The sequence below is a fragment of the Crinia signifera genome, chromosome 3 (assembly GCF_055691185.1).
Source record: "Crinia signifera chromosome 3, ASM5569118v1, whole genome shotgun sequence".
Lineage (NCBI taxonomy): Eukaryota > Metazoa > Chordata > Amphibia > Anura > Myobatrachidae > Crinia > Crinia signifera.
This window is the reverse complement of record NC_139219.1, coordinates 201,340,197-201,362,904: the sequence shown is the minus strand read 5'-3', so window position 1 is coordinate 201,362,904 and position 22,708 is coordinate 201,340,197. Positions and strand designations below refer to the sequence as shown.

Here is a 22,708-nt window from a genome sequence, read left to right as displayed (position 1 = left end):
GGTAATACAAAAATATAGGTAGCATTTCAACATTGGCCCTTATTCAGATCTGATCGCAGTACAAATTTATTCTCAAAATGGGCAAAACCATGTGCACTGCAGGTGGGGCAGATGTAACACGTGCAGAGAGAGTTAGATTTGGGTGAGTTATTTTGTTTCTGTGCAGGGTAAATACTGGCTGCTTTATTTTTACACTGCATTTAGATTTCAGTTTCAACACACCCCACCCAAATCTAACTCTCTCTGCACATGTCACATCTGCCCCACCTGCAGTGCACATGGTTTTGCCCATTTTGAGAACATATTTGTACTGCGATCAGATCTGAATAAGGGCCATTATGTATCCCAAGAGGCAGCATGTTCTTTTTAATATGTAAAATCTCTCTGCTGGGTGCCTATGGCCAGCTGGCTTTATGTCCACTTACAGCATGCCAGGGCTTGTGTTCCCTGGTACTCACAACATGCTCTCTTAAAAGGGCTTTCCAACTTTAAAAGCTTTTCGCTCATTATTTTGTATGTGCCCTCGTGAAACTTTTACTTACTAGATTTCTTTAGCTTTCTTAATTCCTTTTTAGGTACTTGTGTATTTTGGCGGCGCCCATCGCATCGCATACCATAACGCATACGATGGTATGCGATGCGACGCGATATCGTACGATAGTGCACGATGGCATACAATTTTTAAATTGTATGCCATTGTACATGGCATACGATGCCATACGATGCGATGCGATTAAACATTGTATAAGCACCCTAATGGGTGCTTATACAATGTAAAGCACCCAAATGGGTGCTTACAATGTTAAATGCACCCCCACGCCACTCCCCCACTATAAACGTGAACCCGAAGCGTGGCGAGCGCAGCGGTACGCGTCCTACGACCTTTTCATACCCCCACTATCCACGTCGGCGTGGAGTTGAGAATAGAATAGTGTGGCGAGCGCAGCGAGCCACTGAGCCCGAAGCGTGGCGAGCGGACGCGGATACCTGTGAAGCCCGCGAAGGGACGCGTTTACCTGTGAAGGTATCCGTGGGGCTCGCTGCGCTCGCCACGCTTCGGGCTCGGTGGCTCGCTGCGCTCGCCACACTATTCTATTCTCAACTCCACGCCGACGTGGATAGTGGGGGTATGAAAAGGTCGTAGGACGCGTACCGCCGCCCCTCGCGGGCTCGCTGCGCTCGCCACGCTTCGGGTTCACGTTTATAGTGGGGGGGTGGCGTGGGGGTGCATTTAACATTGTAAGCACCCTTTAGGGTGCTTATACGATTTTTAATCGTATAGGGGGGCAAAATCGCGTCGCATCGCATCGTATGCCATCGGGTGCATGGCATGCGATGCGATCCGTTCATCGTACGACGGACATCGGGGGCGCCGCCAAAATACACAAGTACCCCTTTTTATGTCTAAATGTATATGTATATATGTGTGAATGTGTGTGTGTGTGTGTAGTGTCCGTTTGTGTGTCCGTTTGCTGTTTGCAGCAAGAGAAACTACATCTCTTCCTCTCTCATACATGCACAAACACAGAGGCAATCACAAGGTAGCAGACTAGCTTTCAGAGCATCTGCTTTGAGTGGGATTACTAGTGTATGTATATATATATATATATATATATATATATAGGTAAGTGGGTAACAGGACGGCACTCCAATGATGAAGCTTTCGTCGGTGCCAGGTCATAAATAGAAATGCAGAACACTTACCCCCCCGTAGAAGGATGAAGACCAGCACTCGGACGCAGGTAAAGGTGAAGAAAAAAACGTGTTTATTCCATAAGTACAGGTAATAGCAACACGGGCTGTCCCGACAGCCGTTTCAACTGGGCATCAATCCCCTGATGACAACTGGTTGATGCCCAGTTGAAACGGCTGTCGGGACAGCCCGTGTTGCTATTACCTGTACTTATGGAATAAACACGTTTTTTTCTTCACCTTTACCTGCGTCCGAGTGCTGGTCTTCATCCTTCTACGGGGGGGGGGGGGGGGGGGGTAAGTGTTCTATATATATATATATATCCTGAGTTTGTATTTCTATGGGACACAACACAAAGCTATGAATTATATCATGAGGATATAGTTGTACCATTTTATATACAATGGAGGCAAAAATTAACAATTTTAAAACCTAAAAGAAGCCTGAAATAGTTTATTCTGTAAAACATGCAGGCGGCTATGTGGAAACCCCTTAAATAATTTGTTTACAGATAGACTGAAAAAGGTTTGTCTCTTGTGGTCCACATAGATTCACGTTCTCACCTGTATATAGGCTTTGATCATTGTTGGTGCTAATTTTATTTGTTTAAAAAATTTGAACCAGTATCATTTGCACTGCAATTTATATTGGATTTATCTCACAGTGGAGAACTTTTTGTGTTTAATATAAATGCATTGCTGTGTGGTGCTCATAGCATGCACAAATAAATGTACTTATTGGGATTCACACATTATACAAAATCATTTTCTATTCACCTAACACTGTTGTTAGAGATGTTATACTAAGAATTTAAATATGTTCTTCAGTGTTTATGTTTAGCACCCACTGTGTATTTTTTTTCTCAGTGTGTTTTTTATATAAATAAAAAAAATTCTTTGCTGGATTTCTATTGATCCCCTGAAGGATATTTGCTGAGTGTTAGGCTTGTTAGCTGAGTAGAAAGACAATACTGCAAGGTATTAACCCTTTCACCGCCAGGGGGCAGAGCATCGTCTTATCCGCAATGCATTGATATATATTAGCTGCAAACAGGAATGCAGGGAAGAAAAAAAAAACCTAAACAATAAACAATCAAAGCGAATGGCAAATAATTGTAATGCCAGGCGTCAGCATTACTGGATGATAAACACAGTGGAGCAGTTTGGGAAAAAAATAGAAGGGAGCTCATGTTTAATCGAGTAAACAAGCACATTCACATCATAGAGAACATCGTTGTTGTGTTCTATGAACACAACTGCTCATTGATGTGTTCCAGTACACAAATCTATGTTGGTCTTTGCTTTGATCTTCATGGTGACATGTAGCTTCTGCACTGTAGGAGTTGCATGGAGATGAATGGTGATGCAGTTGTACATTACAGCACTTGTTTAAGCTGTGCAGGTGTTATTGGTCCAGTTGGTAGAACTCCTTAGTTACCAGAGAGATAATGATCACCCTCCTGTTATCTAGTGGCATGTATGGATGTACCGTGCAGGGGGCTCGCCGCCAGTGGCTGGTGGGAAGGGGTTAATAGAGATGACAAAGTGGTGGCATGGCAACCTTTTGCATTGGTTGAATGCCGGGTGGCCTTGGGATATTTTTCCAGCATGGGGGTGGGGGAGACATACTGTAGATGGGAGTGCGCGGCCACATTACGTTTTAACCCTTTGAGGAAACATGTCTTTTAAGACGCTCAAGCGATTTCCTCCGATCTTTGCAGCGATGTCTCTCTCTCTCCATCTTCCCCTCCATTTTCCTCTGCATTTCTAGGCGAAGTGTTTCTCTCCCTCGCAGCCCCCTCCCCTTAGATGTAAGGCGCAGGCTGTGTGGAGCAATCCGACGCTGCCCGTTTCCAGGGTGAAATAAACCCCCCTCCCCCCTCCACCACCTTCTCACATTCACTCGCTTTTTAATTAATACAGCCAGGGAGATTTTGTTTTGTTTTAAGGAACTAATGATATTATAGAAGTAAATAAAAGACTACAGCGATTGCATGTAGCAGCGGGTCAGGGCATGGATGCGCTATGATGAGGGAATAAGCAGCTTCAGCCTTCCCTATGCTATGAAACGAGTCGTTCTGCAAGAGGTCTGTGCGGCTGCTAGAGGGGGGCTGGCCAGCGCCGAGCCAGTGATCAGCACCAGAGCGGCGGACAGCTCCCTGCCCTGTGCAGCCCAGCAGCCCAGCAGCAGCAGCCGCCGCACTGTGCAGCCCGGTGCTCGCCCTACAGCTGGGATGAAGTGTCATTGAGCAAGTAGCGATCGCCGCTGTGCTGGAAGTAAACGGTGCTCTCTATTAGGCTGCGTCTTTTTCTCCTTATATCCAAGGATTTAGCCGTCAGGCGTAATATTGTCATCTCTCCTCTCTCTCTCCCTCCCTTTACAGGAACGACTCTTTAGGAACCTGGTCCACCCAGGGATGTAAAACTGTGCTCACCGATGCATCCCATACGAAATGCTTATGTGATCGTCTCTCTACCTTCGCCATTTTGGCTCAGCAACCTAGAGAAATAGTAAGTAACAAAGAAAAAATACTGACTTTTAAGATTCCTGCAGCTGGGACATCTTAACGTTATGTATGTGTGCATACAGCACACCATCTCTGTATAGTAGTAATATGTTGGTATACTGTATACTACACCCACATGAACAATTATTTACAGAGGATGGCAGAGATATTTACATGTTTAATTAGAAATTGTGTCTAGTGTGTGCTGTATACATATCTATGTACATATCGTCTCAGGCTATTTGAATATCCCTGCAATGAACTAGATAGGTTTATACTTATACAGGGATCTTTAACAAGGCATTCAGTTCAGTAGCCAGTATGGTAATGTTTCTTTTCCCTTCACACAGCAATACACTATGAGGATAAGAACAGCATACTGTATAGTAGCCATTGATATGGGGTGCTTAGATTGCTTAATAGATTGCAGATATTCACTGAGCATTTCACAGTGGGCTTGCCTTATGCTTATTGACCTTCCATACAAGAATACTAAAGAGGATATTTAAATGTATTTTAAACATACAGTTAAACATAAATGTGCGGGGTAAGAAACAATCCATATGAAAGTCCAACCTAATATGAGCAAATGAACTATCATTTATCTAGTAATTTCCTTTTTAAAGACATGTTATTGATTTGGTTCTACAACTTTTAACAGAAAACATACAAATGGTTTCCAAGTATAATTAAGTTTGAAATTACATTTTATTTATACATAAATGAGTAGATTTACAAAAAAAATGTAGTTTTAATACGCTATATGGGTTTTATATTCAGCAGTAGATTAGTGTATTCATAATGTTATGGTAACATTATGATGGTATCAGTAAGATATATTCCAATTAGCATTACTTACTGTATTTAAGATTTCTAAACTTTTTAACACAATAGAATGATGAAATATGGCCACCCAAAAAGTTTATTCACACCAAAGTACACTCAGAACTTTCCATAAGGTAACCATGACAATAACTATTGTGTTATTACCCACTTCTATGATCTCTTAATATTCCTCCAATAACTACATTATGTCAGGTTCCTTGATAATGTCCAAGCCTGTACAGGACAACAATGTACTTAATATACACACTAATTCATACGTTTTGTATATTTTACATTCTACAGATCATGGAATATTCAGGCACTCCTTCAGTCACCCTGATAATTGGCTGTGGTCTTTCTTGTTTGGCCTTGATCACCCTTGCAGTTGTTTATGCAGCACTATGGAGGTATATATCTCTTCTATTATAGCATTTTACTTTACATTGTACATTTGGGATGCTACTATAGGTGTAACATTCTATTAAAAACCTTTCGAAATAGAATTCCACATTTCTTAAATCAACTTAATCATATTAATTAAATTATCATTTTAATTCAACTCAAAGAAACATACTCAACTTTTAAGGTGCATTGTATCTATATATTATATATATTGTAAGCAGGTTTCTTTAAATATTATTTTGTCTTTTCAAGATTAAATAGTATAATAAAACTTAGAGCAAAACTAGTAGATTTGCTACGATGTTAGTTCTATTGAAGATGGGATGTTGCCCATACAACCAATCAGATTCTACTTCTTATTTATTTAGCACTTTCTAAAAGATAATAGAATCTGATTGGTTGCAATGGGCAACATCCCATCTACAATAGATATCCCATCTTAGTAAATATGCCCCTAAGGTTGGGTTTCCTAGTATTTATCATGCTCTTAGTATATTACACCAATATCCAGTCTCTACAAATTGTTAACGGTGATGGTATATGTAGTGTATATGATCTAAGAAGAGTGGATATCCTGTTTGACATTCTACTTCTGAGATGATATTTACAGTAAATAAAGAATATTTAGCAGTTAGCAGATACAAGAGATCTGCTTCTTATAGGGAGAAGACCTGGATACGCTGTTTAACAGGAAATGAGGCCTGATTCAGACATGTTTGGTAGGCTGCGTATCCTAGGGAACAGGTCAACGCCGCCCCACCGAATGCTAGCATGAGAGGGGATGTGTACGAGTACACGTCCCCTCTTATGTAGCTGAAGGGGAGATAAATCATTCCATGGTTGCCATCCACCTAATCATTTCTCTCCCCTTCAGAAATAAAAGGAAGTATAAACTGACTTTTATTTCTGCTGAAGATGGCCGAATACGGGGCGGGCACTGATGTCATGTGACGTCAGCCGCCTGCCCCGAGCAGGCAATGCCATGCCTGCACTCCTAGGGAAACATCCAGAATTTTCATGGAAACACCCCTGAAATGCTGGGCGTTCCCCTGATGCCCCCTGCCCTCCCCCTTCCTGCCTTGCAAGTGTAAATGCCTCGGCTAGTGTGATACTCGCTGAACGCGTTCACACAGGGGATCTGTGCGTGCACAGACCCTCCACCATCTATCAGCCCCGTTATACCAATCCATGAATTAGTGAATGTCTCCTGTGCAGGGCCGGTGCAAGGCACCGGAGCGCCCCAGGCGAGTCGGGGTGGGGGCGCCCCGGTGCCGGGGGGAGACAGGGGGGGGGTGGTACCCGTGTAAAAAAATTGCTGCCCCGGCGTCCCTGCAGTGCTGGGGCGGTCAGGGGTGTCCGTGCCGTAGGGGTACCTGCGGCGCCGTCATGTGTATAAAGCTGGCTGCGGCTGGCGGGGTCCCTGTAGTGAATAGCAAATAACTAGCGCTTCCCGCGCCGCCGCGCGCATAGCGCTAGTTATTTGCTATTCACTACAGGGACCCCGCCGGCCGCAGCCAGCTTTATACACATGACGGCACCGCAGGTACCCCTACGGCACGGACACCCCTGACCGCTCCAGCAGCACTGCAGGGACGCCGGGGCAGCAATTTTTTTACACAGTTCGCTGGGGGTGAGGGGTGAACTGCCGCCCTCCAGGTGCCGGCGCCCTAGGCAAATGCCTAGAGCTGCCTATTGGTGGCGCCGGCCCTGCTCCTGTGATAACTTCATCATAAAAATCATGTTGCAGACAATTTGACAATGATTTCTTTGTTATTTTCTTCTGTTTTTTTTCATTTAGCAGAATATGCACTGAAACCACCAAATTAAGCTTCCAGTGGAGGGGACATGAGTGAGCTGGCATGACCCAGAACACTCATCTGTGCCTGCCACTGATGAGTCAGTATCACTGGGGATCTGAGTATCCCTCCACTGCTGTAGTGACATTTTACTAATGAATAGTGACAATAAATATTTCCTATTATTGTGATGTAGAAGTAAAAATGATCTTCTGTTAACAATTGTGGAAATACAGACCCTGTAGTGAGTTTTGCTTGTGTAACTTACATGTTAGTAATATAAAGTTACTTTTTGCACAGCTTTTGTTCAACTTTACTCTATGTTCTATTTTAGACCATGCATCTTCCATAACCGGGTGTTGTGTCATTTAATGTGCAGTTGTTACATTATTGGTGCAGTGCACTTGACCAAATTAGAAACTAGAAACATAATCATAGCATCCTATCTTGGAATTTCAAATGAGGGAAAACATTATTATTGACAGTTATCACATTATTAGCTCTGTCAAAACCATAGGGAATTTATCTTATGAGCAGTGTAAATAGCTTTAAGATTATGGGTTTATATGTATCAGTAAATGTGGCACTCATTATTGTGGTGTGTTCTCCCAGATATTCACTGCTACTGTATGTAATAAAGTTTTGTTTCAGGGATAGTAGTAACTGAAAAATATCAGAGAAGGATGAATTCTCTGGGAAAGGCATCACAAGACTCTCATGCAAGAATGCCTCCATAGGGACGTCATGTGTGCTGATACCACTTCTCCATTTATGAAGGAGTAGAATCTTTTTAATGACAGGGGCACCGTGCACCACTATCTATAGCAGCACTGCTATATAGAGATGTGTTCAAGTACATCTAGCCTACTTTTGCATTAAAACAGCCCTTCACGCATGGTGCGACTCGGTAGCCGGGTGTCTTTTAAGCGACTTTTTTCATTAAATAACATCTTATTTACAAAACAGCCTCTGCTGATTAAAATGATTTGTGGCATGTCTGTATTCAGTGTGTGACCGTGGCTGTATTCAAAATGCTACAGTACATTATACTGTTTTTCAGGAAACACTGTAATGTTTAATTTCTTATGCAAATACAGCAGCAGTCACACACTGTATAAAGACATGTTTCATATCATTTTAATCAACAGAAGCTGCTTGTGTTTCATATATGTTTTGCAAATAGGACACTGTTAAACAAAAAAAACATCACAACAAAGACACACGTTGCTACAGAGTCACACTGAACTCATACATTATGTATAACGTGACTAGTACTGCATGGAGGATAGATGTATCTGGACACATTTGTACAAGATAGCATGATGATATGCTGGGAAAGTAACACTGACTGTTCTGACACATGTAGCTATTGATTTTGACACCGTTTCCCAACCACCACATCATTGACAGCTGTCTCGTTCTGTGGTTGCTGCTGCCTCCAGCTGACGCCAGGCTGCCCAGGAGATCTCTCAATAGCAGAGAGATCTTGCACATGCCCACTGATCCCGCCAGGGGGAGATTCTCACCACAAGAGTGCTAGTCTGATGCGCAGTGGACTGTAACAGAGATCGCTGGAAGAGGGAGTTTTCTACAGCTTTCTGGTATGCCTCAGTAAGGAGACGAAAAGAAAACGCTATACTGACACAATTTGAGTATACCATATCTCCCACATAATGGCTGGGGAGGCATTGGCTGGTATCAGATACACACATATATATAAGTTTTGACTATAAATATTATTAAAAGAGATGATTAGTACAAAGATGATAGTACAAGTTATAAATATCTTCTTTAAATTATTCCAATTATTTTTATAATCAAATCTCTGGAGTATACTGGCATATGAAAGGTGTGAGTTTGCATACCTCTCCTGCCCTCACCGTACGTCACTGAAGAAACAAGGCGGTCTTATTAGCTATGCTATAGTAACTGTTGTCAAGGGATGACACAGCTGGAGGATTGTAACTGAGAAGGGTACTTGTGTATTATAGCGGCGCTCCCGATGTGCATCGCGCGATGTTTATATCGCGTCGCATCGCATGGCATGCATCGAATGGCATGCAATGCGATGCAACGCGATTTTTGCCCCCTATGCGATGAAAGATTGTATAAGCACCATAAAGGGTGCTTTTAAGCACCCTAATGGGTGCTTACAATGTGAAATGCACCCCCACGCCACCCCCCCCCACTATAAACGTGAACCCGAAACGTGGCGAGTGCAGCGAGCCCGCGAGGGGGTGGCGGTATCGGAGTCCCCTTGCGGCCTTCACAGGTATCCGCGTCCCCTCGTATGCCTTATGGTATGCGATGCGATGGGCGCCGCCAAAATACACAAGTACCCTGAGAAGAGTTCTTAAAAATGTATCTAATGGCGCTGTATCTCATAAAGCAAATGGTGCAAATAATAAAATATCACTTTATATACCTGTAATTTATTTTTTTATCACAGCATACAATAGAGCAATTTTACAAAAATGTAATAATGGCATTATATTGTACTATAATTTTTATTATGATATTATCATTTTCAATGCACACGTGAAACTATGACACTGCATGATATTACAGTTATAAAAATTGCTGCACTTTAAATAAATGTATGTTGCCATGGCAATGTATTAAAATTAGAAAGTGTTATCAACACAGGAAATGAATGCAGAGAATGACTAGTTTAACGAGAGATCTGTGTGTCTTAATTGAAAAACATGGTAAATGAGATTTTGTGGCTGACTTAACAAATACAACCACGTATTGTTCTTGATTTTATTTTTCTATTACGGAGAAAAATAAAACAATTTGGCATTGCTTTGGTATTTCAATTAATGTTGAATGATATATAAACTGGCATTTAAGTTTATTTGATTGACATTTGTTATTCTTTTGATATGCAGATATTTTCTAATAAAGAGGGAAATTACATCTAATTACTTTCTGAATTAGGTTTTGTAATTATTTGGGACTAAAACAAAGAAATGGTCTATGGTTTGTACTCATTAATATCTGTAGCACAGGCTGTGCCCTTTTCTATTATATTGTATACCTCTGGTTAGATAACCTTAGTATGGATGTTTCACAGCTGGTGTCTAGCCTGGATCTTTAATCTCTACATCACTGAGTCCATTAGTTACACATTTTTGAACTAGTCATTGACTAATAACCAATACAAAACAGATTTCTGTTTGTGCATTTTCATATAATATCACAAATTGGCTGATATGGTTATTGTATGGCATAAAATGTTTTTTTTTTTGTCTTTTTTTACTTGAGTGGTGATTGGAACACTAACAATGACAGTTGTGGTCAATGTGCATTTATATTCCGTTTGTACAGCTAGTGTTGGATTGGGCATGAAGGGCCCACCATGGAATTCAGTGGAAGCATTTCATGCTTAAGGGATGTGACTAGTTGGTAGAGAGGGTGTAACCAACCAACACTCAGGGATTGCACTCTTTGACTAGCAGGAAGGCTAATATTGGTGCAGTTTCCATAGAATCATACTAAGGACCCATATTCATCTATGGTCATGTTTTATGAAGTATTGACCCTCTTCAGCAATACAGAAAAAAATGGATATTTTGTGAGCACAGTTTGGAACCATGTTCTACACTTGCTACATGGTTATTCTTTGAAAAATATAGTTCTAATATTATATACTTATCCTAAACGCGACATACAGAATTATGTGTGATGTTGACGATGTGATAAATGTTATATTTGTTACGTATATCCAGCCTGATTCAGGCTTTCTTGGAAGGGGATGAATTTGGCCCCATTACAATGGTAGGGGGTTTGCACATGCAAGTATTTGAGCATGTGCAGATCCCCTGTGCTAATTCCTTTGGTGAGCATCACACTCGCCGAGGTGTTCGCATGGGTAGGGGAGGAAGGGGGGTTGACAGGGGTATCATTAGGGGAATGCTGAGCGTTTTATGGATGTCCCAATGAAAACACTAGGCGTCGGCAACCATCAAATGATTTCTGTCCCCTCTGGCCGCATGGGAGGAGATGTGTTTTCGGATACATACCCTCATATGTTTACTGAAGGCATGCGGGTGGCTCTGGCAGTAGGGGGGGGGGTGTTTGTCTGGGCCACGGGCAGCACTTGCCTGCTTGAATATATGCTGCCTAATGAGTGAGACTGAATCAGGCCCATCATTTTTACATCACCATTGATATAATTTACATATTCATTTTACTGCTAAGGGATTATCACTTATGGACACATAAAATGTGTGTAAATGCTAATCTCTGCATGTTTTAAGTAAAGATCCATTCATGTTAGAAGCTGAATAGATTCATCTATTATTCACCTATTACAAACACCATCTTAATATGGGAAGGATGTCCAGGGTTGTAAAGAGGAATCCCCCACCACTGTGTGCATGCCTTCCACACATGCACAGAAACAGGCTTGAGGTGGGGAAAGTATCACAGCTACCTCTATAACAGTGACCCTGATTGCAGGGACACCTGCTTTTCAGAGCAGCTGTCCTTGCATCAGTGCTAAATTGCTCTGGCGATTAAGTTTGCCCATTGCAACTCGCTGTGAGTTGAATGTTTAATCATCAGAGGCCACCCGAGCCCGATGATGAACAGGGTCCTATAAATTATTTGCATTCAAGACAATCCATTTGTCTTGTTTTCATGAATCTAAAGAGTAATGTTTCACTCTTATCTGCACATACGACAGTGTTGTTAGTTTGTAATGAAGGAAAAACTATATTACTAACTGTAATCTAGGTTTATATAACCAATTACTGGACTTGAGTGCAAACTTACTCTATTGGTCTCTGAAGACGAACAAGACACCTACCATGGGGCTAAAATCTACTACTTATCAGCAGGTTCAAAGCCAGATCGGACACCTGGCATTGCTGGCAAATGCCAGAATGGTCAATTGCCTGATGGGCTGGTCCTGCATAACAGTCCAGCCAAGCAGCTCTTCTTGGCAGACAGCAGCTCTATGGCAGACAAAGAACTATCAGTTGGCCAAGCAAGTGCACCTCCTAGAACTTTTCTTGGTCATGCAATATGCATAAATATAAATGTGGACAGTCATCCATGAGCTGTGCTTGCAACCTAGCCAGAGGCATGTACATGCTAGAATGTCGGGGCCATTTCAGACAGCCAGTCTGTCCCTGTGCATGGTAGTCTACACTGATATCTAATGGAATTTCAGCATAAAAAAAGAACATAAAGTATAATAAAGTAACTTTAATAAAGTCCATAGTACTCACTAAATAAGTATTTCTAATGATGCCTACTAGATTTTAAGTGTTAACATCAAAAACATTTGTATACATTTTACATACACTTGTAGTTCAGTAGTGCATATAACAATACTCATGCAATTGCTTTAATCCTACAAGTGAATACTGAATACTTATTTGTTCTTATGTAAACAGGTACATCAAATCTGAGAGGTCAATCATTCTTATAAACTTCTGTCTATCTATCATATCGTCTAACATTCTCATCTTGGTGGGTCAAACACAAATACATAATAAGGTAAGAAAAATATTTAAGATTCAATTCTTAGATCATGATATGAAAAATCTGATTCTGTGGAAATATTTTAATGTGTTGATTGTCATTTCATCTGCTCCGGTTTAAAATCATCTGAACAACAGTACAGTATGATTTTGTGATTTTAAAATACTGTTTGTGATTTTAAATACCACTTTTAAGTATAAGCAAAGTTCAACTACTACACAATATCATATATATTAGTATATTACATCAGTATATGCTGATTAACATACAGTTTACAGTGCAATGTGCGCACATTTATAATTATTGTATACTGTTATCTTGGTTTGTATGTGGAAGTAGCTTTGGGTATAACACACTGAAGGCTATAAAAACAGAATTCACTTCAATGTCCACATTTATTGCGCTGCTTTATAACATGCTATAATTTTTCTTGGCCATACAAAATAAATTAATGTAAGCCATTTATTCTGTCAGTGAAACTCATACAGTACTCCATTTCCCAGAAATGTTCCCATTTGTCATCCACAATGTGTTAAAATGTAGTTGATATAATGATTTGGTATCATGGAGCGATAACTTCATATATTATATTTATGTATACTTCACGGCACGTACACAGTGAGTGAGTTACTATGTATGTATAGTGTGGGAAAAGAAGCCTAATTTTAAGGAGTATAAAGGTTTTTTCTGCACTAACTTTAGACAGACATTGTGATTGTTTTTAAAGTGTATAGTATAGATGTAATATGTCTTAAAAGTCTTTAAAGACTCAATACAGTATATATGTAAAAAAAATACTATCTTTATTTGTCATTTTTAAACTAAAACGATTTGGTAAGCGATTGTAATGGTGTTATTTTTTTTTAGCTATATGTCCATACATTTTTAAGTTCTGACTAATAAGAGTTGTGGCTACATTAAAGAATTGTTTCCTAAAATTGAATCTTTCATAATTAATCCCAGTGGCGTAACTACAAAATTTGCGTCCCCCACTGGAAATTTCAGCAGCGCCCCCCTTCCTCCCAGTTAAACCCTCCAAACCCTGCCTTGCCCCTCCACTTGACATTAGCTGCCGTCCCGGCGCTCCTCCTGGATCCTAATGAAAATTACCCTCCACAGCCAGGAGGAGCACCGGCACCACAGACAAGTAGACCTGCGGGTCCCTGCCACAGATCCAGTGGCGGCAAGTGGAGGGATAAAGCAGGCCAGCGCAGTGATAGCCCCGCAGACCCCCGGCGCTCAAACTTACTCAGTGCCTTAAACTGACTGGGAATGCAATTTTACATTTTCAGCTCCTATCCGCCTCAAAGCTGCCATTTCATAAAGAAAGCCTAAAGACTTCATTAAACCTATACCATGCAAATAATGTGAAAATATATAAGGCCATCTGCAGCTATTCATCAAATAACTTGATGCATTAGTTTCATACCAACCCACCTATAGCACAGAAGCTTAGGAGATCCTCCTCCTTTGGTTGTAGCTGCCAAGAAGTAGGTTCAGCCTTGCTAAAGCATTAAAGTACTACTATATATATTGTACATAACTTCATATATATATATATATATATATATATATATATATATATATATATATGTGTGTATGTGTCTTTAAGAACTCACAATGTGTTTTAATATGAGTTAATTGTTAATATATTAGGTATCAGGAAAATGTGTACAATGTTGTTGATGTGACTAACCAATTAAGATACATCATTTTGGTATGTAAGCTGATATGTACAAATCATTCCTATTTATACTGTACATCCCTGTTGTGGAAATGCTTTAGATCGTGTTTGCTAATTTGCTGCTTAAAGCCAAATTTAAGATACTGTGCTGAGACAAATACTCATATTTAATTACTGTAACACTCAGAGGCGGAACTAGTGAGTTGTGGGCCCAGGTGCAAAAATATGCTTCGGGCCCCCCATACTCAAAATAGGAACATTGTGTGCTGAAGACGGGTGCCAAAAAATGTAGGGTATAGCATTGTGGAAAAGTGGCATGGACACATAACAGTGTTATAGTTGTGTCTGTTATTCACATTGAACCACATAGTAGTGACACATTTCGCCAGTTAGAGCCCCTCATACCCCTTTCAGATCGCATTTATAACCTGGGTTATTGCTGGGTCGAGGTGCGATGTGTAAGTACCCCCATTACAACCGCATCTCTCACTCCCTCCACCACTCTGTCCCCATCTCCTCTTTGTTGAACCTCTCCGTCTCCCTGTACCTCTATGCCCCGTTAACCCCTGCACTTCTCCACCCACTTGTTACCACTGTAAGTCCCACAAACATACCCCAACAGCTATCTCCATACCCCTACACCCACCACACACACACACTACGCTACTGCCGCTATCTTGTAACCCATTCCCCCCACAAACTACTCTTCTGCTGTGACCCTGCACCCCATCCCTGCACATAATACTGCCACTACCATGCACCGCATTCCCCACACACACACTTCTCTACTGCTGCGACCCTGAACCCCACTCCCCAGACACACTACTCTATTGCTGCGACCCTGAACCCCACTCACACTACTCTACTGCTGCAACCCTGTACCCCATCCCTGCACCAACTACTGCCACTACCCTACCCTACACACACTAGACTATCGCCACTACACTGCTCCCTTCACACTACACTATCACTGCTACACTGCATCTAGGGATGCCAATCCCAGGGCATTTTTTCAATCCTGGAATTCGGGATGGAAAAATGCCCAATCCTGGGATTCAGAGATTGGCTTCTCTATTTCCAGTCCTTCGAGCCAGGACAGGAAAGCAATGCTGTGCTGCTAGAGGTATGGTTGGGTAGCTGGAGCCTGGCAGCTGGATCAGGGAGCTAAAGGCGCATCTGGGAGCCAGGACGGGGCATGCAATGCAGCTGTGGGTGGGCAGAGCGGCTGTGCATCCTTCAGCAGTGTGGCTGTTCGACCTTGCGCAGCGTGATCTCTGACCATCATGCTGCGCTGTGCTGCAGTCTAGGCATAGGGAACAGCAGGGCAGTGTCTGAGCGAGTGCTCAGACGCTACCTGGCATTAGACTGCGCCAGGCATTCTAATATTATACTAACCCCCCTCCTCAGCACACATTTACATGACACACACCCCACTCCCCAGCAAATATTTACATGGCACCCCCTTCCCCAGCAAATATGTACATGGCACCCCCTCCCCAGCACATATTTACATGTCACCCCCCTACCCAGCACATATTTACATGTCACCCCCCTACGCAGCACATATTTACATGTAAAGCCCCACCCTCTCCATCACATATTTTCATGGCACCCCGTCCCCCTACCCAGCACATGTTTACATGACACCCCCCTCCCCAGCACATATTTACATGGCACCACCCCCTGCACATATTTACATGGCAACCCCCTCCCCAGAACACATTAACATATAGCACCCCCCTCCCCAGCACAAACACAGGTATATACCTTAAACTGTGCTGGCTAGCTGTAGAGCTGCTCTAGGCTGTGCCCATGCTTGCTGGGTGGGCTTGCTCCTCCAATTCATTGGGTGTGGTTACAGGGCTGCTGCTGTTGCTATGAGGGGAGAAGGATGGGCGGACTATCACAGGGAGGGAAGAGGGAGAGGGCATTGCTGCCGCCCCGATTGACAGGAGGAGCAGCGGGGAGGAGAATCGCGCTATCACAGTCCATGCTATCTATTGTGTGTGTGACAGGCGCAGGCAGCGGCTGTCACTAGGGAGAGCATTTCCGGAGCAGGGAGCGGTGACGGGTAGGACTCGGATCCACAACAGAGATCCGACCCGTCACCACTCCCCGCTGCACAACATCCGTCCGCCGGCCCTGCACATCTAAACTTAAAGCAAACAAACAAAAGGGACGGCCGGGGAAACGGCGGCATGCGGTGCAGACAGCAGCGGGCCCCTGAACTGTTTTGGGCCCTGGTGCACTGCACCATCTGCACCGCCAGTAGTTCCGCCCCTGGTAACACTTCACATGAAGTTAGCATTAATAAGCACTGTTTAAAATTTTGATGATTCCTTTTTTTATGTAAAAACTAATGATTGCGTTCTATAGAAAGATTATATTTATCTGGTTAGTACTAATTAATAGTATAATGTGCATTACAGTGTTGAAGTAATTTTTAAAGGTTGAGATATTAAATGTTTTTTTATATTACACAATTGTTACTTTGTTACTTTTAATGTGTTGTTATTTTATCATTTTACACTTTTACTTAATGACTAAGTAATGATGTGTAATTACTTGTAACAAAACCTCTACAGTACTTACATTGTTCATTAAATCACCAGGCTGCACTCAAAAGCATGAGATAGTAACTGTACATTACAGATTAACATTGTTTCTGTTACATGATACTTCCTAAATCCTTTTCTTTTGTGTTCTTTAAATTTGAACTTTGTGGAATAGCAATAAATGCATGGTATGCTGGTGTTACATTACACTGCTAATGTTTTTGTGTTTAACATCCATAGATGTTAGTTATCCCAGACTTGTTCATTTAGAAACCTTGAATCATTGGGGAATGACCTCAGGCAAAACTGTATTTATTAAGCTTTAAACTGTGACTTGTACCTTGCTTCAGTTATGATATATTGATTTGATAAATTTATGATCAACTATGAATGCTTGTATATAATCAAGGTTCATTATATTATAATGCAGTAACAAAATAATTCATAACTTGCAAGTGGCCTAAACTTGTCTAAACACAAAATTCAGGTTTTTTTTAATGATATTTAATTTATTGAAGGAAAAAAGTTTTTTAACACCAACTTGTGATATGAGAAATAATAATATCCCCCTTCAGTTACTCATTCAACTAATTATCTCAATTGGATTAAAATTAACTAGACATAATTAGTATTTTTTTTCTCCCACTTATGTTGAATCTAAACATCCCTAGAACAGAATTTCTTCAACAATGTAAAGTTATCTACAATGTCAAACAAGCAGTACATTTGCCATGATAAAATGACATTCTATAAGGGTTGAAAAAGTTATTGAAATATTTCAGTCTGGGAAGGGTTAAAAAGCCCCAACATAGAGGGAGCTATTGTCTCCAAATGCTGAAAACCTAAAATAGTGGTGGAACTTACCAGGAGTAGTCAGCCTACTAAATTTCCTTCATGAGAACATCGACAGGAAGTCTAAAAAGAACACAGATAAACGACTAACGAACTGAGTAAAAATGGTATCCATGGGATAGTTGCACTGTTTACCACAAGGAACATAAAGGCTTGCCTCACAGTTGTCAAAACACACATTGACAACCTGAATGCATTCTTGAGTAAAAAAAAAAAAAAAAACTTTTTGAAGACATGGAACATGTACCATCTGGTGTAAAGTTAACACAGCATTCCACAATAAAAACATAATTTCATCAGTAAAACATGGTAGTATTAGTGTGATGGTGTTGAGATGATTGGCTGCTTCAGAATATGGATGACTTGTCATAATTGAATAATCATGAATTCTGTTCTCTACCACAAAAGTGGGAGACTATCAGTCCATGATCTGGTTTGGTTTTGATGTCTATAAAGTGCCTTTAGTCCTGCTTGAGAAAGAGCGCTATATAAAATAAAATGATTATTATTATTATCTGAAATTCATACGCATTTGGGTTATGCAGCAGGCTAATGTTTTGGAGTGGCCTAGGTAGCAATTTAGATGCTGCTGTATAACAGGAACTTAAACAGGCAACTCATGCTTGAAAATCCACCAGTGTTGCTGAATTAAAGCAATTCTGCAAGGAGTGCAACAAAATTCCTCCACAGTTATACTTTTCTCCACTTATTGGAAGTGGTGCACTTGTTGCTGCGAAAAGTCTTTATTTGTTTGGGTAGGAGTAATGGTGGGGTAATCTTTCAAATAAGTGATATAGGTGTTGGGTAACTTTTTTAAATAAATGAAATGGTCAATAAAAAATATATATTTTGTGTTCACTCACTGTATATGTCTCAGTTTTGTTTAAATAAATATATATATATATATATATATATATATATATATATATATATATATATATATATAGTGGATAATTAGAGGCCAGCATAACACAATAAATTAGCGAAAAAGTAGCAAAAAAGTGAAAAGCTGTGTTTAATCATAAAGGTGGACACACCAGCATAATGAAAAAGTCCATATACATATTACCAAGTCCAAACAGCAGCATGGCAAATGAAGCATGGTGGTCCACCTAGAGGGTCACTGATGCCCGACGGCCGTTTCGGTGTGCTATCACCGTCCTCAGGAGCATGTCCTTGCTCCTGAGGACGGTGATAGCACACCGAAACGGCCGTCGGGCATCAGTGACCCTCTAGGTGGACCAGCATGCTTCATTTGCCATGCTGCTGTTTGGACTTGGTAATATGTATATGGACTTTTTCATTATGCTGGTGTGTCCACCTTTATGATTAAACACAGCTTTTCACTTTTTTGCTACTTTTTTGCTAATTTATTGTGTTATGCTGGCCTCTAATTTTCCACCATACTACATTTATATGGCTACAGCATTCCCCCGGTTGATTTGAATGAAGTGTGCTGACTGCTATTTGGATATATATATATATATATATATATATATATATATATATATATATGTATGCACTCGCCAATCAATTAGTAAAAGAGACAGCAAAATATCTATTTACTCACAAATATCATGCAAGTTGGTCAACGTTTTGGTCCAATAAGGACCATCTTCAGGACAAAGCAAAATAGCAGCTACTAGTAGAAGAGAGCAATACAATTTTTTTTTGCTATTGTTGCACTTTATCACCTTTATCTATCTATCTATCTATCTATCTATCTATCTATCTATCTATCTATCTTTATGGTCTAGGAATGTCCGGCTCTCCAGATTCTAAGTGTAGCCTGTAGCCTAACTGAGCCCTCCTGCAGGATAACTGAACCCTCCTGCACCCTAAAGCCCTGTACACATAAAGCAATAGAATCAACGATATTGCTCAATTTGGCACTTCTGAGCGATATCGTTCATTATATTACTCAATGTGTATGCCTCCAATGATGCAAGCTCCTGTGTTTCGTTAATGCTCCCTTTCTATCAGCTGTGCATGTACAGACAACAGAGTTAATGGTTAATGTGGGCCATGCCACAGAATGCATCTCATCAGGCAGCCACTCTACTGTGTCTCATCAGTCAGCCCCCTTCTGTTTCTAATTAGTCAACCCACCTTCTGTTTTTTTATCAGCCAATCTCCCTTCTGTGTCGTCAGACAGCTCCTTCTGATTCTCATCAGCAGCCCCTTTTTTATGTGTCTCATCATCCGACACCCTTCTATGTCTCATCAACCAGCCTCTTTTCTGTCCTAAATCAGTCAGCTGCCTTTCTGTCTCTCTTAAGATTCCCCCTTTCTGTGTCTCATAATCCAGCCCACCTTCTATCTTTCTGCCTCCCTCCTATGTCTCATCAGAAAGTCTACCTTCTGTGTCTAATCAGCAAGTTTTTCAAAAGCCAGACCTATTTTTTTCTCCCTTCTGTGTTTCAACGGCGAGCCCCCTGAGTGCACGAAAGAGTAAGATTGTTAGTTTCCAAATGTATATGAGTATTTCCATCCATATAGAATTTTATGGCAGGCTAAACATTGGTTAAGGAAAGGAAGCAAGTGGGTCAATTGCCTTAGATCATAACTTTATGATCAAGGGAGTCTATGGGTCTTAATGTCATAACATTAAACCCATAGACTCCCTGTTCCAGCATGCAATATATACATAAGGGAAGTACGGATGGTGTGATGGTTAGCATTACTGCCTCACAGCACTGAGGTCATGGGTTCAATCCCCATTATGGCTCTAACTGTGCGGAGTTTGTATATTCTCCCTGTACATGCGTGGGTTTCCTACGGGTACCTCCGGGTACTCCGGTTTCCTCCCACAATCCAAAAATATACTGGTAAGTTAATTGGCTACCAACAAAATTAGCCCTATGATGTCTGTGTGTGAGTGTATATGTGGTACATGCGCTATATAAGAAACTGTTAATAAATAAATAAATGATAAGATATTTTATGTAAAGTATTGATTAAATGTTATAATAGCAACAAAATATTTTATAACCGTTTTTTAATTATAATCTTAATATAAGATATACATTTAAACTATAAATGAACTGATTCATAATGCTTAATGTACTCATAGGATTTTCAATGATGACGTAAATGTATAAACTTATAGTATAAAATAAAATAAAGAAATAGGATGTCGCTTTAGACCAAGAAAACTGTAGCACTTCATGTTGCAATTCACATACAGCTTTCAGAGCAGATATTGTAAAAGTGTTGTGGAAGTGTGACAAGTATGCTTGAAGTGTATTGAGTGTTTAGGCATTCCAGATATAGGATCTTTTATGGGTAAGAAACAGGTTGATTCAAATGGTAAAGGACACTGAAAGATGAGACAAGTTTTAGAGACTGCATGGATATGTATTTTTCTCATATAATTAATTGTATGGAAGAAATAAGAACTAGTCAGTAGTATTTATATTCCTAAAACCTAAATTACAATAGCTTTCAAAATGATACTAAAGCTAAACTAGTTATTTATCTAGTTTATGTATCAATTGTTATTCCGATCTCATGTAAACTCATTTGTCTTCTGTGTGTTAAAAAAAAAGTAATACATTTATCACAAAGATAGGTGATGCAGCTTGTTCTTAGTATTTAATCTGTATTTTTCGAGTTCTATGTGGCTCTTTGTCAAGGATCCTTTGTTTTATTTTATGATAATATGATTATTGGCTGTTGTAAGAATCGCAAGGAAGTTTTCTGATTAGGCATCTTGTACTAGGTTATTTTTAGTCTCAGCTCCTAAAGGTAGATTTGTATTGGGTGCAAGGTTTTACTTTAAACAAAACCTTGTGGTCTTAACGGCCATTTTTGGATTACCGCAGATATGTGCACTCCCAATTACTGCGATATCTAATAAAAAAAAATGCATGCTATGTTTTCTGCTTAGAAAATTCTGTTGCATGAGAAATATAAAAAATATTGGTCTGATGGTCTCTGGTGGTTCACACACTGATACGTACACACAAACTTACACACAGTCATATATTCTACACACACTCACATAGACTCACACATACTTATACACACTGGTGTAGAAGACTGGATCGTAATGCTGAAGGAAGAAGCTACTACTTTGGAAGAAGAGTAATTACTGAGTAAGCTAATTGGAAACTTTCAACTGCTTAATTAGGGTGCCAGAGAAATTCCTGCTGATTTTTCCTTAATATAAAAATCCAGTGAAACTTTGCTAATGTCAGGTGTCTTTTTTGACAATAGTGCATTTTAGTCACAATAAGATGCAATCTGAGACTCTGCTGATTCATTTGGTATGCAACACCTGTATACTGTATCTGTGTGCACACCATGCCAGCATTGTCTCATGGAATCTAGAGAGCTTAATGTTGCAGTTTAGTGCGATTTCAGAAATGATTAATGAGGACACATCTGTATTCTGTGTTTGTGTGAAATAAGTCTAGTCAATTTTATCAATATTTGTAGACGAAATTTAAGTTTGGCTTAGGGTCTACGGTAGTCTCCAGATTCCAGGATAACAGCATATGTGGTTCTATAATGGATGCAGTGTGTGTGGTGTACGTGGGTGCCTGGGTCCAGGCAGGGCCCACACTGTACAACCTGCACCATTAATTAAATGCTTTCCTCTCTGGAGTCTTTTATCAGCACTGCTGATCTGTGGGAAATTACTCTAAAAATTGCACACATGCCATTTTCCGAGTGATTCACACATGCACACAGTAAAGATTTATCTCTGGGAACATGGTGATGCCATGTTCCTGTGCATACGCACTAGAGATTATTCTCAGGGAACACAGTGGGTAATATTTTTCCATAGACCTGTACATGCAGAGTCTGCTCTGCTACATAGAGGTGGGGAACCACAGAGAGGGGTCTCCTATTTTATTATGCTGCCCCTTGCTACCAGTAATATTGATCCATTATAAA

General features: G+C 40.5%; 1 protein-coding gene across 4 annotated transcripts in view; it reads left to right on the top strand.

The window, feature by feature from the left end:
• Nucleotides 1-22,708, top strand: part of ADGRB3 (adhesion G protein-coupled receptor B3) — an 811,989-nt gene that overhangs the window by 633,814 nt on the left and 155,467 nt on the right. For all 4 annotated transcript variants that reach the window (XM_083177264.1, XM_083177265.1, XM_083177263.1 and 1 more), the window contains 3 exons: nucleotides 4,077-4,203; nucleotides 5,328-5,431; nucleotides 12,628-12,730. In XM_083177264.1, coding sequence (XP_083033390.1) covers nucleotides 4,077-4,203; nucleotides 5,328-5,431; nucleotides 12,628-12,730 — 334 coding nt within the window. The remainder of the gene's footprint in view (nucleotides 1-4,076; nucleotides 4,204-5,327; nucleotides 5,432-12,627; nucleotides 12,731-22,708) is intronic.